The following is a 15,545-nucleotide window of genomic DNA, read 5'->3' as shown; positions in this document are numbered from 1 at the left end:
ATACACATAAATATACACATACACACACATAGTACACATAGTGCACATAAATAAAAAAATGTATTTCCTTTTATTTTTGTGTTTTATATCATTTCCTATAACCTAGGCTGCCCTTGAACTCCTGATCCTCCTGCCTCCACCTCCTGAATGCTGAGATTACAGGTGTACATCACCACACCCAGCTAACAAAAAAAATGCTAATAATTATTATATAAAACAAAAAATTTTTTGAAGCTCTAGGCCAGTGGTTCTCAACCTGTGGGTCGTGACACCCTTGAGGGTTGAAGACCCCTTTCTCAGGGGTCGCACATCAGACGTCCTGCATACCAGGTATTCACACTACAGTTCAGAACAGCAGCAAAATACAGTTAGGAAGTATCAACAAAATAACTTTATGGTTGGGGTCACCGCAACATGAGGAACTGAATTAAAGGGTCGCAGCACTAGGAAGGTTGAGAACCACTGCTCTAGGACAATTTTATCAAAAGTTAAGAGAAAAAGGTCAGGGCAAGCAAGCCTCAAATCTCGGCAGTGGCTAGAAGGAGGGAGTCAGAGAAGAGCAAAGCCCTGCTCGTGAGGGAGGGTCTGAGAACGTTCTTATGCTCAACTGTCAGGTGGCTGCTCGGACGGAAAGAGAAGCTGCCGAGAAAGAGGAAAAGTCCACTGGACTGAAAAAAGCAGGCGTAGGCTTCTGGAGAGTATCCGAAAGAAAAAGAAATAAAAAGAAAAAATGATAAAGTTATACTTTCCTGACTTAGAACTTAAAAAAAAAACAAAAAAAAAAACAGGCGGCCGTGCAGTAGAAAAAGAGACGGTGGCCGTGCAGTAGCAGTTGCAAAAACAAAACATAGCAGTTCTGAGACAGACCCTTTCTCAATAAGCAAATAAGTAAACAAATAAAATCCACTGCATGCTACAGTACAGCAGAAACCAGCAACCCAGCCATTGCCTATGTGCGCATAAAGTGATAGAACTTTTTGGCAACATATGTCCATAATCTTGAAAATGTTTAAACTTGGCCAACCCATGTTCAGTAACTTATTCTGAGTAAATTTTCAAGCACGAGCAGGGAGATTCATAAACCTGTGAGATATCATGGCTGTTCTGCCTGCCAAACACTGAAAAATATTCAAATGTTTAACCTTAACTTTCATACAGCTGCACAACAGAGCAATCAAAATTTAGATTCTAGAAAAAGAATTAAAGATATAGTAATACTGCCTTTTATGAGGCAATATATATGGGGAACAGTAGAGAAGCCCTTCAAAACTGAAGACTAAGGCCAGAGATGGAGCTGAACTGTAGAGCATTCCCAGGCAAGCAAGGAGCCTGGAATCAATCTCCAGCACCTTTATAAACCAAACAGAATTTCCCACCACCAGCAAGCAATTCCAAAAGAACTGAAAGCAGGCCAGATGTGCAGGCTCACACCTGTAAATCCAGGACTTAGGAGACCAGGGCAGGAAGACTGTCATGAATTCAAGGCCAGCCTGGGCTATAGAATGAGCCTCTGTCACATAAAAACCAAACCGGTCTTTTGAAAGGTTTATTTTTAATTTCGAGTGTTCTGCCTGCACATGTGCACGTGCACCCCATGCCTGCCTGTGGCATCAGAGGCCAGAAGGATCCCCAAGAACGGTAACAACAGTTGTTAGCCACCATGTGAGTGCTGGGAACCCAATCCCGGCTCTATGAAAGAACGGCAAGGCTCTGAACTGCTGAGCCATCTTTCCAGCCCCTGAAACACTAAAGAGGACAGATGCAGAGGGCTGGTGACTCCGCAGTTAAGAAGGTGCACTGCTCTTGCAGAGGACCTGAGATCACAAGTGGCTCACAACTGTCTGTAACTCAAGCCCCAAGGGATCTGAGACCATGTTCTGATTTCTACAGGCACCTGCACACATGTACACATATTCCTACACATAGACATGCACGTTACTAAAAATCTAAATGAGGATAAATACCGCGTCTCCACTCACATATGGCACCCACAGTACAAGACAGAAAGAGGACTGTGGCTGCTAGGGAGACTGCGGGGTTGTTTAGTGAGGAGAGTTTGGGTTTTACAGGGTGCACAGGGTTCTGGGGACAGACGGCAGAGATGGCTGCCCAATGGGAAAGAAAGTACCTGACAGCACAGAACCACAGCTGAAGGGTTAAGATGGGAAATTTTGTTAGCTACATTGTATGACAATTAAAAAGAAATAAAGGGCGGAGGAGATGGCTCAGCGGTTAAGAGCACTCACTGCCCTTCCAAAGGACTCGGGTTAAGTTCCCAGCACCCACAGGGCAGCTCACAACTGCGTGGAACTCCAGTTTTAGGTGATCAAATGCCTTCTTCAGACCTCTCTGCAAGCTCCTGCATGCACGTGGAGCACATATATACACTCGAGCACACACCCATACAACAAATCAATTTTTAAAAAAGGAATTAGGAGGCAGAGGAAATCAAGAGTTTGAGGTCAGCCTGGCTTCCTAGGGAGGCCACATTTCAGAAAAGCAATACATAGAGATATGCTGACACATCTTAGAGTTAAAAGCATGATGCAAAGCATACAGAACAATGTGTTCCTGTTTGCCCCGAATCTGAATTTCCTGGAACTGGAGTTACAGACAGCTGCAAATGCCATGTGGGTGCTGGGAACTGAACCCAGGTCCTCTGGGAGGACAACAAATGCTCTTAACCACTGAGCCATCCCTCCAACCCTATAATCATAAGCTGAAGCATGGGGTTAGCCAGATGGCTCAGTGAGTAAAAATGCTTGCCAGACAAGTCAAAAGCACTTGCTATACAGGCTTGGAACCTGAGTTCAATCCCAGGCAAAGTCAGAAATGGAGAAGCGACCCCACAAAGCTGTCCTCTAACTTCTACACATGCATTGTGGGATGGGCTCGTGCACATGAGCACACAGCCAATAAATAAGAAGCACTATAAAAATGAAGTATGCTGTTGTCCTTATGAGCGTAACTCAGCGGTAGAGTACCTACCCAGCGTGCCTAGTTCTATGCCAGCACCACAAAAACAAAATCAAGCCAAAGTGTGCTGCCTGTACAAATGAAAAAGGAAAGAAAAGGTCACTTGTACTGGTACTATGTTTCTTTTTCTTTTCGTTTTTCAAGAAAAGGTTTCTCTATGCAGCCCTGGCTGTCCTAAAACTCACTCTGTAAGACAAGGTTGACCTCTAACTCAGAGATCTGCCTGCCTCTGCCTCCTAAGCACTGGGAATAAGGCATGCGCTACCACAGCCTGGCTGGCACTACACGTTTCCTAAAGATTTGTAGATTTTTAAAAATGTTTAATTATGTATATGTTTGTATATGTCCATGTGAGCACAGATAAGGAGGCCAGAAGGAAGTATAGAGCTGAATTACAGGCAATTGTCAGCTGCCCAACAGAAGCACCAGGAACTGAGTTCAGGTCCTCTGAAAGAGCAATCTGAGCCTTTAACCGAGTCATCTCCCGAGTCCCCACCTTTGTTTTTAAAGGACATGTAGGCAGGACACACACACACTCAGCACTAGAAGTCAGGACAACGTGTGGACATCTGTTCTCTCCTTCCACCATCTGGGTCCCAGGGACTGAACCGGGTTCTCAGACCTGGCAACAAGTACCTCTAACCTGCTGAGACATCCTCCTAGCCCTGGAGCTACATCCTAATGTGAGAATGTCCACAAGTCTATTTTCTCCAGCATAATAAATAAACCTTTAAATCACAAAAAGCAGACTAAGGATTGGAAAAATAAAGGCCAAATTGGAAGCCAGGCAAGGTACTGCTGCCTATTGCTCCTAACACTTGAGAGGTAGAGGGAAGGGGGTCAGAAATTCAAGGGCATCCTCTGCTACACAAGAGTGTGAGATTAGCCTGAACTACATGAAATTCCTTATCAAAAACAAGGGTGGGGAGACCTGGGGGTGTGTCTCAGCTGGCAGAGCACTTGCCACAGTCATGAAGACCTGCACTAAATCCCCAGCAGCCACACAGAAACCAGGCACTGTGCACATGCCTATAATGCTGCCCTAGGCAGGCAGAGACAAGAGGATCTCGGGGGCTTGCTAGCCAGCCAGCCTAACTTTGGTGAGCTCCAGATCTCAGTAAAGACTGTCATAAAAAACAGGGTTGACGGTGCCTGAGAAATGACTGTGATTGACCTCTGGCCACCACATGTGTGCATATACATGAGTTCACATACACATGCACACACACATAGAAAATGTCAACTCAAATGACAAAACAATCAAAACAGAGACATGCCCTGGTCCTAAACCATCTTCACTGTGTTGAGGGGTGTCCAGCAGAAAGGAACAGAACACAGGAGGAACCAAAGCCTCCCAAGTGGGAAGGACGGACCCCAAAGGAAAAGACTCAACTCTTGTTGCAGTCACCTTCCCTAAACCTCAACACACACACACCGCCCCCATGTCTCACGTAGGCTAAGTCCACTTCCAAAAACTATTTCTCGACAGTAGGCATCAGGAGAAAAAGGAGCCTTTCTTCCTATGGCATTTGGCTGCCACATATGGTAGTACTCTGAATAGAGGCTTTATGAGGGAGGGTCCCCAGCCCACAGGCGTGGGTTAGGCCACTGGCCACAAACAACAAGGAACAGACCTGAGGATTTATATGTCCGGGCAGCAGAGGCACACTCGATAATTCAGATGGAGCTGCTGTCACATCCCAACGGCCAGTAAGATCTACTGAGCGTCTAGGAGACGGGGCACCATCTGTAACCCTATCCCAAACACAGAGCTCACACATACGCACACAGCTCCTTTGTTCTGTACCAGAGCTCAGAGGAGGGAAGCAATGATTTCAGCTGGAGGTATGTGACAGCTTTATTCAACGTATCCCATGTCTCCTGAGTGAGGAAGAGCGTCGAAGGAGAGCCTCCATCCCCGAGGAAGAATTAGGGGACACAGCCCCGCACCCAACAGCCCCTGGACCACGCATGCTAAAGCCTGCCTTCCTCAAACTCCGTAAGTGGTCTCTAGGGGGCAGAGACCCTGTGGTCAACCCAGGACTGGCTGCTATGTCCTCCCTGAGCAGAGATGAATCATACATACTTTTGCCGCCATTATTCTTCAGGACATTGGAGAGGTTGACAGAGGCAGTTCCTAGTAGTTCATTCCTCAAGGTATGACAGCTCCAGACCTTCAGATCTAAATGACTCTGGGCTGTGACATTCCTGGAAAACAAATAAGTGACTCATTACAGCCCCGAAGATGAGACAGTCACCCCTTTAACATGAAACAAACCGCCATAAGCTACATTGCTAACATCTTGCAGGGACAAAACAGGAAAACAGTCCTATACACAGCTCACACACTGACCTGTAACCCCCTAGCTAACAATGAGCGCTCTGTGAGCTCAGTGAGACACAAACACCTAGAGAGGAGCACCATGGGGGCCAAGGGCAGCAGCGTCTGCTACCCCCAGTCTTCTCTCTACCCCTGCCTCCTACATTCTAAAAGCGATGCCCTTACAGAATGATGATTTCATTCCAGAGAAGCTCGGAGCTCCCGATGCGCTTCCCAGTCTTCTTGGTCTCGCTGGGGAGTCCATCTACTGCCACCTCCACATAGGAGTTGATTCTCGGCTGGCGGTTGTGTACCTTGGGCTTTGCTGACACCACTGGAAGGGACAGAAAGGAAAAGCAGATGAGTCAAAGGACCCCTCTGTGCCCCCTGGCTCCTTCCAGTTACTTCCTTTTAAAAGATCTTTTGTTTTGCTTTGCTTTGTCTCTTAAAAAAGTACTTTTGAAGAATTCCATGGCAACAATTCAGTCAGGGCACTGTTTGCTGTGGATGCCTGAGAACCTCATTTCTATCCCCAGTACCCATGCAGAAGGCCAGGTGTGACATGGCAGCATTGTTTGTAATCCCACAGACAGGCAGATCCCCTGGGCTCAACTGTCAGCCAGGCTGACCTAACTGGCAAGTCCCAGGTTCTGGCAAGAGATTCTGTCTCAAATAACAAAGTGGACAGTGCCTGAGTAATGACACCCAAGGAGACACACACACACACACACACACACACACACACTTAAAATAAGAAACAGAAAAGAGCATAAAACAAAGAAGATAAAAAGGAGTATGGACATATAAATAGTCTGAAATATAAAGGGAAAAAAATCACTCCTAACCTAAAAACACACAAGACAGCTAAGTGCTTTGCCCAGTCCCCCCCCATATCAACTTTTAAATGGCTGTCACAAAATCCACTGCACGGCTGTGTTAACATTTTACATTGTTGAGAAGTCTGCTTGCAGCTCCTCCTCGCTCTGGGACAGTCAGCACGAATGCAGTCGGCAGGCATCGAATGCAGTTCCTCAGAGCGGCTGCTGCAGGGGTTCCTCTGGGGTTCCTCTGGAAGGCCCACAGACCCCCTGTGGTGCTCTGAGTGTCTCCATTAGCCACACTGCAAAGTCGAGTGCTGTTTTCCCTCTTTGCAAACCACAGAGATTTTTTTTAAATAGTCTAAAGATGATCACTAAGATCCAACCAACAGTCACTACAGACACTGCAATGCACACATCATTGAACTGAGGCCTCACAATCAACTCAGGACACAGGAATGTACCATCACCCTAGCTGTGCCCAGGAGGAAACAGGCTTAAAAGAGAGGTCACTAAGGCTGGGTGTGGGGACACATACCTGCAATCTCAGCTGCTGGAAGAAGCAGCAGGATTGCTGCAAGTTCAAGGCTGGCCTGGTCTACGTGAGAAGTTCCAGGCTAGACAGGGCGACTCTCAAAAAACAAAACAAAAAAGCCAGGCAAAGTCACTCATGCCTATAATCCCACTGACTTGAGAGGCTGAAATAAGAGGATCGTGTTGAGTTCAAAAGTCTACCCTGGGCTACAGAGTGAGGTCTAGGTCAGCCTGAGTCAGAGTGTATGTTAGGGGCCAGTGGGTGGCGGGAGGTCACTTTTCCAGTTACATAAAGAGGGAGCTATGAGCCAGAATGTGCCCCCAGCAGTCTGACTCCACCCAAGCTGTATGCCATTCCTGGGCTTTGCTTATCCCCCGACCACTTTTCTTCAGTAGCAGTACGCCTGAATACACGCCATGACGGTCAGCGATCTGTATCGCTTGTACTGTTCACAGTCTTCATGAGAATCAATCTCAATCAATCGCTCAGTCCCCCACTCTGTCTCTCTCTGTCCTCTCTCTCTCTCTCTTTCCTCTCTCATTTTGGTTTGCTTTTGTTTGTTTCTGGTTTGAAATAGCATCTTGCTGTGTAGCCCAGAGTCACGTGAACTTACTCTGCAGCTGAAAATGGCCTGTCTCCCGAGGACTGAGATTGCAGACACACACCATGCCCAGCACACAGCAGCCCTTGTGACAGTCACTTGTCACCAACAGACTAGTGACAACACATAGAACATAAAGCCAACAAATATCCTATCCCACAGGCACATATCCTACAGCATTCATGACACACGCCGGGAACTCGTGATCATGGGGCTGATCAGAGGAAGCCCGGCCACATACCATCAACCCTGGGTCTATATCAGAGGATGACTGATGTTCCTCACCCATGAGGACAAGACTAACCTCCACTGAGGGCCCTTCTATTGAAAGTAAACTAAGCTCCTTCCCAGACCCCTCAGGGAGGTGAGAATCCTACAAACATCTACAACCTGACAGAGGTCACAGCCACCCCCGGGGTTGTTTGAAGCAGTAACTACTCCAAACCCAAAAGCAACAGTAAAGAGGATGTAAGAAACAAAACAAAACAAAACAAAAAACTGGGGGCTAAGACTCAAGCAATAGGGATGGGGCTCAAAATAAAGGTCTGTCACAGACTTAAGGCCTAAAGCGGAACATGTACTGCTTTACACATACACCAAGGCTATCTGAGGCCACCTGGTGGTGAGACAGGAGAACTGCATACCTTAACTTTAAAAACAGGAAGGAGTCTTAATCAGTCCTGGACAATCTCTTTAAAATCAAGTTCCTGCCAGGTGTGGTGGCATACACCATTAGTCCCAGCACTCAGGAGACAGAGCCAGGTGGATTTCTGTGAGTTCAAGGCCAGTCTGGTCTACACAGTGAGTTCCAGACCAAACCAACAGGACTACTAAACCCTGACTCAAAGAAGGGGGCTAGAGAGATGGCTCAGTGCTTGTGAGCACTTACTGCTCTGGCAAACGACCTGAATCCAGTCCCCAGCGCCCACATAGCAGCTCACAACCATCTGTAACTCCAGTTTTAAGGAAATGATGGGGTCTTCCAGTCTCCACAGATACTAGACACACATGTAAAAAACATACATACAGACAAACACTCACACTCATAAAATAAAAATAACTAAATCTTGGGGCGGGAGGAGTGAAGTCCAACCCTTTTACTTTATAGTTAGGCCATCTAAGATTCAAGGAGGTGAATTACCTAAAATCAGAGTTAGCAGAAGGCAGGGCTGAGGCTAGCCCCAAATCTTCCCCTAAGTCAATTCTCTCAGCTCCACCAGGACAGGATTTTTTTTGTTGTTGTTCTATTTTGGTTTTTATCCTCTAGCTCTTTTTCCCTGTTTGTTTGTTTGTGTGTTTGTGTTTGGTTTTGTTTTCCGAGACAGGATTTCACTGTGTAGACCAGGCTGCCTTGAACTCGGAGATCTGCCTGCCTCTGTTTCCCGAGTGCTGCAATTAAAGGCATGCACCAGCACCACCCAGCTCTTTCCTGGTTTTTGGTCTTGGTTTGGCTTGGTTCCCAAGCTTGGGATACATGAGAGCCTGTATCCCAAGCTATGGAGCTAAGGATGACTTTGAAGTTCTAATCTGCCTCCATCTCTGGAGTTCTGAGATTATGAGCACGCACCACAACACCCAATTTATTCAGTAGGACTGAGCCCAGGGCTTCATGCATGCTAGGCAAATTCTACCAACTGAGCTACATTACATTCCCCAAGTCAAACTGGTGAAAATCTGAGGCCCTAGGTTCAATTTCCAAGTACCTTTAATCTAAGTATTTGGTGTTAAACAATTACAATCTTGAAAAGAATGATAGGGCTGGAGAGATGACTCAGAGGTTAAGAGCACTGGCTGTTCTTCCAGAGGTCCTAAGTTCAATTCCCAGCAACCACATGGTGGCCCACAACCATCTGTTATGAGATCTGGCACCCTCTTCTGGTGTGCAGGCAGAACAATGTATACATAATAAATGAATAAAAAAAATAAAATAAAAGAGTGTTTGTTACTAAAAAGAAAAAAGAAAAGAAAAGAATGATAAAGTGGGGATGGACAGATTTGAGGAAGTTAGCAAGATGTGGCTATAGATCAGGGAATGGGGACTTCCGAGTAAAGACTGAAGCTAAAAGCAGTTCACTCAGAGATGGCAAGGGCAAAGGCCCAGAGGCAGACACCTGCCATGTGAGTCAGCCTGTTTATGTGTAGGACACACATAAGAAAAGAGCGGCCATCAGCTCTTACTCAGAAATGCGGAGATCTGGTGGCCTACACTGTCACAAGACCTGTCTGCTGTGTAGTCACAGCCTGTAAGAAGGAAGGAAAGGGCAGAATCAGAGAGGCAGGTCTGCAGACCTCTATCGGAACAGTGCCATTGGCTAGGGTAGGCAAGAGCCGGAGGAGGAGGAGTGCCGAGCACCAGGCGGCAGCTTCACTGCCAGATCCATGCCAGCGATGAGAAGAAACGTCCGGAGCACGGTTCCAGACACAGGCACCTTTCTGTGGTCACTAGTGGGTGACAGTCAGCTACTAGATACACAATCCAGAGTTCCAAGGAAGGTCTGGGCTGCAGATAACAATCTGAAAGTGACCTTTTACTCGAGGCATTTAAAGCCATAAGGCTAGACCACCTAAAGCATTCATGTACAGACAGGAGCCCGGGACACAAAGGAATCAACCATCTCAGACCATTTTAGCTAAAAGTTCCATTTTTCTCACCTTCCCATTATTTGCCTTCTTTTCCAAGAACTCTAGTTATAATGCAAACTGTTTCAGAAGACCTGGGTCTCTGGCAGATGTGCCTCAAACACTTCCTGCAATGCCACTCACCTTTCAGAGTGAGCTGGGACTTCTCAAAAGGCAGGGCCACTCCTGCCCGGCTGGAGCTGGCAGATGCCATGTCATCACCCTGGAGCTGCGAGGAAAGAGGGGGAGGGTTAGACAACGGCTGGAAGGAGACCAAAGAACTCAACCCAATGGGCTCGAGAATGGCTCAGTGGTTAAGTGGGGCCCTTCAGAGGACCTGGGTTCAATCCCAGCATCCACATGGTAGTTCACAACCATTTGTAACTCCAGTTCTAAGGGACCTGATGCCTCCTTCTCACCTCCAAGGGCACCTTGGAGGGAACATGGTATACAGACACGCATGCAGGCAAAATACTCATGCCCATAAAATAAAATAAATAAATCTAAAAAAATTAAAAATAAAAAACTCAACCCCAGGACGGCTATGATGGTGCATACCTGCCATCAGTATGACAGCACAAGCTTATAATCCCAGCACTTGCAAGGTGGAGGCAGGAGGATCAGATCAAGGTCGTTCTCAGCTGTATAGTGAGTTCAAGGCCAGCCTAGTCTACATAGTGAGTTCAAGGCCAGCCTAGTCTACATAGTGAGTTCTGGGACAGCCAGGACTACATAGTAGAGAGATCTTGTCTCCAAAAAGTATAACTAAATAGTAAGTAAACCTATTAATCCAGCTTTTTTATGGGTCTGTTGAACCTGAAGAGCTGACTAAACATTTCTCCGATGATCCCAAATGGCCAATAAAGCCATGAAAAAAATGCCATTACCAACCAACAGGTGTCTCTGTCACTCCTGGGGGCTGCAAGCAGTTCACTTGAAACAGAACTCTTACTCAAAAGGGAATTTTGGAACATCTTCATTTCTCATTTGGAAAATAGTGGTTCCTTGAGCTGCATAGATATTCTAAACCTTAACACGTTCATTATACAATATTAAACACACACACACACACACACACACACACACACACACACACATTTGTGAATGTCATCAGGGATCTCATCAGACAGGCGTCCAAACAGCAGAAAGCTGTCAAGCCTGTTGTGAAAGAGTGGCCCGAAATCCTGATTTTCTTGTAAGAACAATTTTGCTACTGGAACCAATTCTGCCACTTGTTTTCCTTAGAGTGTCAGGTTTGCTTCATTCAGTTTGAAGAAAATGTCTGCCAGTTTCTCAAATCCAGTAACTTCAATTTGTTTCTTGGTTGTTTTCTGAAGGAAAAATCGTTATTTCATGAAAAAAAAAAAAAAAAAAAAAAAAAAAAAAAAAAAAAAAAAAAAAAACCGCCACAGTTTGGCTCCAGATTCACGCACTGCTCAAGTGCTTGTCTTCAGCAGTTGCCTCAGCTCACCATGCAGCAGACGTACACTTCAACAGAGAGAATAGAAAAAGACACGCTCGAGAGTCAGATGGGCTGGCAAGACGGCTCAGCAGGTACCCTGCCACACAAGCCTGGAGACCTGAGTTCAATCCCCGGAACCTCCACAGTAGGAGGAGAGAGCCAGCTCCACAAAGATGCCCTCTGACAGATGACCTACACATGAGCCATGGGGCACACATGCGCGCGCATGCACGCGCGCACATAATCTCTCTCTCTCTCTCTCTCTCTCTCTCTCTCTCTCTCTCTCTCTCTCTCTCACACACACACACACACACACACAGACAATACTAATAATAAATAGGAACTGGCGAGATGGCTCAGCTGTTAAGAGCATGTACTACTCTTGTAGAGGAACTGAATTCCGTTCCCTGCACCCACATCAAGCAGCTCACAACTGCCTATAACTCCAACTCCAGGAGACACAACACTCGTGGCTTCTACAGGCACCTGCACAAACACGCACAGACACACACATAAATGCAAACTTTCTAAGTAGTAAAGTATAGTCAATTTTTTTTTTTTTAATTTATTTTTGTTTTTTGAGACAGGTCTCACTATGTAGCTCTGGCTGTCCTGGAACTCACTATGTAGACCAGGCTAGCCTCTAACTCACAGAGATTCACCTGCCTCTGCCACTAGTGCTGGGATAAATGGTGTGCACTACCACAGGCAGCTCGTTTAAGGATTCGTGTTCCCTTCTGCCAAGACTGTGTGGTGACGGAGATCATGAAGACGACAGCACACGTGGCCACAGTGAGACAGTGAGTGATGAGTGAGTGCTGCTTTAGTTCTGAGGATGCAGTCTCGAGACTTCTGGAGATCCGAGGACCACACTTGAAGCTGCTGCTCTAAGAGCAGTGTACGGGCTGAGAGGTGTGGCGCACAAATAAAATCCTTGAAAGGCAGGAAGATCACTGAGTTCAAGGTCAACTTGGGCTACACAGTAAGACTCAGTCCGAAAAACAAAACACTGTAAGGGCTGCATGTGGTAGCAAACACCTGTAATTCTAGCAGCACTCCAGAGGCTGAGGCAGAAAGGTCACAAGTTCGAGGCTAAGGCTAGCCTAGGCTATAAAAACCAAACCAAAACAAACCTTCAACCCAGAGCTGTACTCATGACAAGAAAGTCCTCTGCCAGAGCTCCACCTCTGACCCTGGATTGGTCTTACAGATACTCTGCCTCTGGTGGAAACCTCCAGAATGCTCCTCAGAGAGAAAACAGTGTTCTACAGCTCAGGATCCCAGGAGACCTTGTCACCACTGCCAACAGTGGCTCTCAGTCCTCCACACGGCTGTACAGACAGGCCAAACACATGAGCGCTCTCATCTCTGAAATCCTGCCTTCCAGGGTCCCACACTTTCTTGAGGTTGTCTGCCTTTTCAAATTGTGTTTCTAAAATGAGATGCTACACCACCCTTGAAAGGTGGGAATCCAGTTCACATGCACAATTCCTAACGGGGTGAGGGGAGAGGGAGGGAGGAGGGGAGAGACGGGGAGAGCAATAGAAAGAGAAGGACATGCTGCCTAAGTACAGTACAATGCCCCTGGTGACCGCGTGAACTGTCACGGGGGACACAGGTGTAAGGACACACAACAGCACGGAAAGGAAGGAGCCACTGAGGCCAAAACAATTCCCTCAGTGCAGGACAAAAGGTAGGACGGGGAGGGGGGGGACACCCACTGAGAAACTTAACTGTGTGTGTGCAGCATTTTATCTTTATAGTATATAACATATATACGTAAGATGTTATGTGTAGGAGTACTTCGCCTGTGTGTGTATGTGCACCATGTGCTTACCTGGTGCCCATGGAGGCCAGAAGGTGGCTTCCGATTCCCTAGAACTGGAGTTATGGGTGGTTGCTGGGAACTGAACCTGGGTCCTCTGGAGAAGCAGCCAGTGCTCTTAACCACTGAGCCATCTCTCCAGCCCCAAAATCAGAGTTCTTATGATATTTATCTCAGTCTATGAAACATTCTGTATGTTTGACCTTTTTTTTCCTAAGTAATCAACAATTTTCAGGGGGAATGACAGTATACTGAACAGTTATAAATCAGGCTCCGGGGTCTGTGCTTTAACAGAGGCTAAGGCACTAAAAGTTGGAAACCCACTATTTATAGACTTTAAAAACAAAAGACTATTTTTAAAAATCTTGATGTCTGCTAGGGCTCTCTCTTCCCTAAGGCAACTGAAGTAAGGGTAGCTTTTGAACCAGCTTGTTCTCCTGAGCTTTGGTCTTTGGTCCAGACGCATAGACAATGAGACATGGAGCCCCTACATGACTTTGTTAAGGTAGATACAAACTAAGTGTCCTGAGCTACAACTAACAGCCCCAAACAAAATGCCACAGATAAATGCTACAGAAAGCTCAGAAAGATCAAAGCCAGCTGAGAACAGAGGAGAAATAAGGGCTCAAAATTCCACCAAGGCCTTCCCTCCCCAGTCATTTGTAATTACAGCCCGCCGTTTATGACACCAGTCTCTGTTATTATGGGAGCTTTATCTGTAGATCCAATTAGCCAGGTACCACCTGACCATTCCAAGGTAAGCTATGTGAACTGTAAAAACAAAGAAAAATAACGACAACTAGTGAAGACAGACAGACCTCAGTCTGCTGAGCAAACCTACCACACAGGAGGTTGAGATAGATGCCAGAGTTTGAGGCTACCCTGGGCTAAACCTCAAGACTCTGCAAAATAAATAAGAGTCATTGATCCCCAAGTACTTACAACCTATCGGCTCGTCTCAGGGTCCCACCATCAACAGGATATAAATAAGTACTGTGTTGAGTTCATATCCCCAGTACACACTCCAGGAAGCTTGGAAAACCTGAACACAGAATGTGCTCCACTTCTGATTCAGAACCACAGAGAGGTGACTAATAACTCCTTCCAGCTAGTAATGAGGAAGTGTTTACAAACAAACAGAAAGACAGAGCAGGAGGGAGAGAGGAGCAGGAGGGAAAAGAGAAGAAAGAAAAGAAAGTCAGGAAAATGGAGCTACCTTACGAGCCCAGGACAGCCAGGGGATTCAAACTCACTTATGTAACCATGGACTTCAGACGCTCTTGCCTCCACGCCCTGAGTGCCGGGACGACAGACACACCATCAAACCTGGTTCGTGAGAAGCTGGAGACGGAGTCCAGGGCCGCCTCTGAGCAGGGTGAGCACTCTATCCACTAAGCTACAGCCCTCACCCCAAAGCCATCCCTTCAAGTACAGACTTGCGCTGGGTTCTGCTGGATTTGGAGCCGAGCTGCCGTCACCTCCATCCGACTCCAGACCCTTTCATCACCCCCAAATAAACCCTGTTCCATCCACTATCAGCCCCCTCCCTCCCCCAGCTCCTGGCAGACAGCAATCTATTTCTTTGTCACAGTGGATTTGCCTACTCCAGACAATTCGTACAAATGCAATCATGTGACCTTCGTGTGGCCTCTTGTGACTGCTTTCTTTCATAGGCTGTTTTCAGGTCGCTGTAACATGTATCTTTCTTTTTGTGGCTGAATGTTGCTCCATTGTTTGGCTATACCTTTCACTTGTCCATCTGGGTTGTTAGGACCAGTTGACTCAATTGCTCTTTCTTCTTGTTGGTTTAGGTTCTTAATATGTATTTATTCATTTTTTAGTTACTTGTATGTGTATATGTCTACGGGAGCACTTATGTTCACCAAGCGCACAGAGGTGCCCTGGAACTGGAGTTGCAGGCCGTTGTGAGCCACCGTGTGGTAACTGAACTGGGATCCTTTGGACCAGCAAGGGCTCTTCACCACTGAGGCATCTCTCCATCCAGTCCTGCTTACTGTTTTCCTCAGTGCTCAGGATGTAAGGACGGGGCCTGACACCCCCACACCCCCACACCCACCCCATCCCCCCACCCCACCCCCGCTAAGCAGACACCTCTAAGCAGCACTGAGCTATGCAGTCAGCCAGCATCCACCACTCTACTTCTCTTTTGCTTTTTACTTTTCTTTTTGTTTTCTAACAGGGCCTCTAGCCTAGAATATCCTCAAACTCTTTATGGGGTGAGGATGACCTTGAACTCCTGATCCTCCTGCCTCCAGGAGAAAGTCCTGGGTTACTCTTGGCTATGTATTGTAACGAGGTTCCGGCCCACCTGGGCTAATTCAGAGAGAGAGAGAACACAGAGCTTTAAGCTCAGCACTCAGGAGGTAGG

The 15,545-nt window shown here is 46.7% G+C and overlaps 1 protein-coding gene across 1 annotated transcript in view; it reads right to left on the bottom strand.

Moving 5' to 3' along the window:
* Positions 1-15,545, bottom strand: part of Wwp2 (WW domain containing E3 ubiquitin protein ligase 2) — a 127,110-nt gene that overhangs the window by 103,880 nt on the left and 7,685 nt on the right. The window contains exons 2-4 of the mRNA XM_028889212.2: positions 10,014-10,098; positions 5,483-5,630; positions 5,063-5,184 (exon numbers count right to left, since the gene is read on the bottom strand). Of these exons, the coding sequence (XP_028745045.1) occupies positions 5,063-5,184; positions 5,483-5,630; positions 10,014-10,083 (340 nt within the window). The 5' untranslated portion in view covers positions 10,084-10,098. The remainder of the gene's footprint in view (positions 1-5,062; positions 5,185-5,482; positions 5,631-10,013; positions 10,099-15,545) is intronic.

The sequence above is a fragment of the Peromyscus leucopus genome, chromosome 5 (genome assembly GCF_004664715.2).
Source record: "Peromyscus leucopus breed LL Stock chromosome 5, UCI_PerLeu_2.1, whole genome shotgun sequence".
Lineage (NCBI taxonomy): Eukaryota > Metazoa > Chordata > Mammalia > Rodentia > Cricetidae > Peromyscus > Peromyscus leucopus.
Note: the sequence above shows the minus strand (reverse complement) of the source record. Positions and strands in the feature narration are given on the sequence as shown.